Source organism: Salvelinus sp. IW2-2015, unplaced genomic scaffold (genome assembly GCF_002910315.2).
Source record: "Salvelinus sp. IW2-2015 unplaced genomic scaffold, ASM291031v2 Un_scaffold15611, whole genome shotgun sequence".
Lineage (NCBI taxonomy): Eukaryota > Metazoa > Chordata > Actinopteri > Salmoniformes > Salmonidae > Salvelinus > Salvelinus sp. IW2-2015.
The window spans coordinates 1-1116 of NW_019956865.1; the positions used below are offsets into that span (position 1 = coordinate 1).

Here is a 1116-nt window from a genome sequence, read left to right on the forward strand (position 1 = left end):
CGTGCCATCGTGGCCATTGAGAACCCAGCTGATGTCTGCGTCATCTCCTCCAGGAACACTGGACAGGTGAGACCCCCACTGCTAGCTAACCTGACATATACGAGGGTCCAGAGTTTCTCTTGGGTTATGTTCAGCAGGCGCAAATGGAAGTGAACGGTCTAGAGGAGAGGTACTATCTATACTTGTCCAATAAGAAACGTTTTTATTTCCTGGTGTTCCCTAATGAACATTACCTTGGTCAGCTCAGTTGGCCTGGTGTAATTGTGGGTGACTAGCTTAACCGCACACAATTAAAGCCTGGCACTGTGACGTCTGTGTTCAGGTGTCGGAAGTGTGCCAGAGTGATCCGGCCGGGTTTTCGCTAACATCAGTAGGGCCGCTGCCCAATGACTGGAGTTTGATAGTGACCTGAGCCACAACCAAACATACCATATTACTGCTAAGTTATATTCTTGACTGAGTCACCTCCTGCTTGTTAGCCAATCCACTAACTCCACTCCCCGTTCTTCTCCGACCAGAGGGCTGTGCTGAAGTTTGCGTCCGCCACCGGCGCCACCACCTTCCACGGTCGTTTTACCCCCGGAACCTTCACCAATCAGATCCAGGCTGCTTTCCGCGAACCCCGCCTCCTGATTGTGACCGACCCCCGTGCCGACCACCAGCCCCTGACTGAGGCCTCCTACGTCAACATCCCCACCATCGCCATGTGCAACACTGACTCTCCCCTCAGATACGTGGACATCGCCATCCCCTGCAACAACAAGGTACAGACAGCCCATAGACTACAGATGTATGTTCTAGTGGTCTCTCATTTTTGTGTATGTATATATATACATATACACACATACATATAAAAGTGTGTATATATATATACACACATACATACATATAAAAGTGTATGTGTGTATATATAATGTGTGTATGTATGAATAAGAGAGAGAACGACTTTAACAGCTTATCATATCAGTTTTGTCCCCAATAGGGATTCCTCAAAGTGAAAGGGTAGATGGGAACTTCTGCCGATATCTTGGTCAACTGATGGAAATATGCAGCACACAATTAAAGCCTGACACGGTCTGATGTCTGTGTTCAGGTGTCGGAAGTGTGCCAGAGTGA

At 48.0% G+C, this 1116-nt stretch overlaps 1 protein-coding gene and 1 non-coding gene across 2 annotated transcripts; both read left to right on the forward strand.

The window, feature by feature from the left end:
• Positions 1-3: 3 nt before the first annotated feature.
• LOC112080319 (small ribosomal subunit protein uS2-like) lies at positions 4-869 on the forward strand (the record flags this gene model as incomplete). The annotated part of the gene is made up of 2 exons (XM_024146045.1): positions 4-66; positions 519-869. Coding segments are annotated over 2 exons (399 nt in total), but the record flags the coding sequence as incomplete, so codon positions are not given.
• LOC112080320 (small nucleolar RNA SNORA62/SNORA6 family) lies at positions 280-421 on the forward strand. The gene has a single exon (XR_002896164.1). It is a non-coding gene; the product is annotated as a small nucleolar RNA SNORA62/SNORA6 family (small nucleolar RNA).
• Positions 870-1116: the final 247 nt, after the last annotated feature.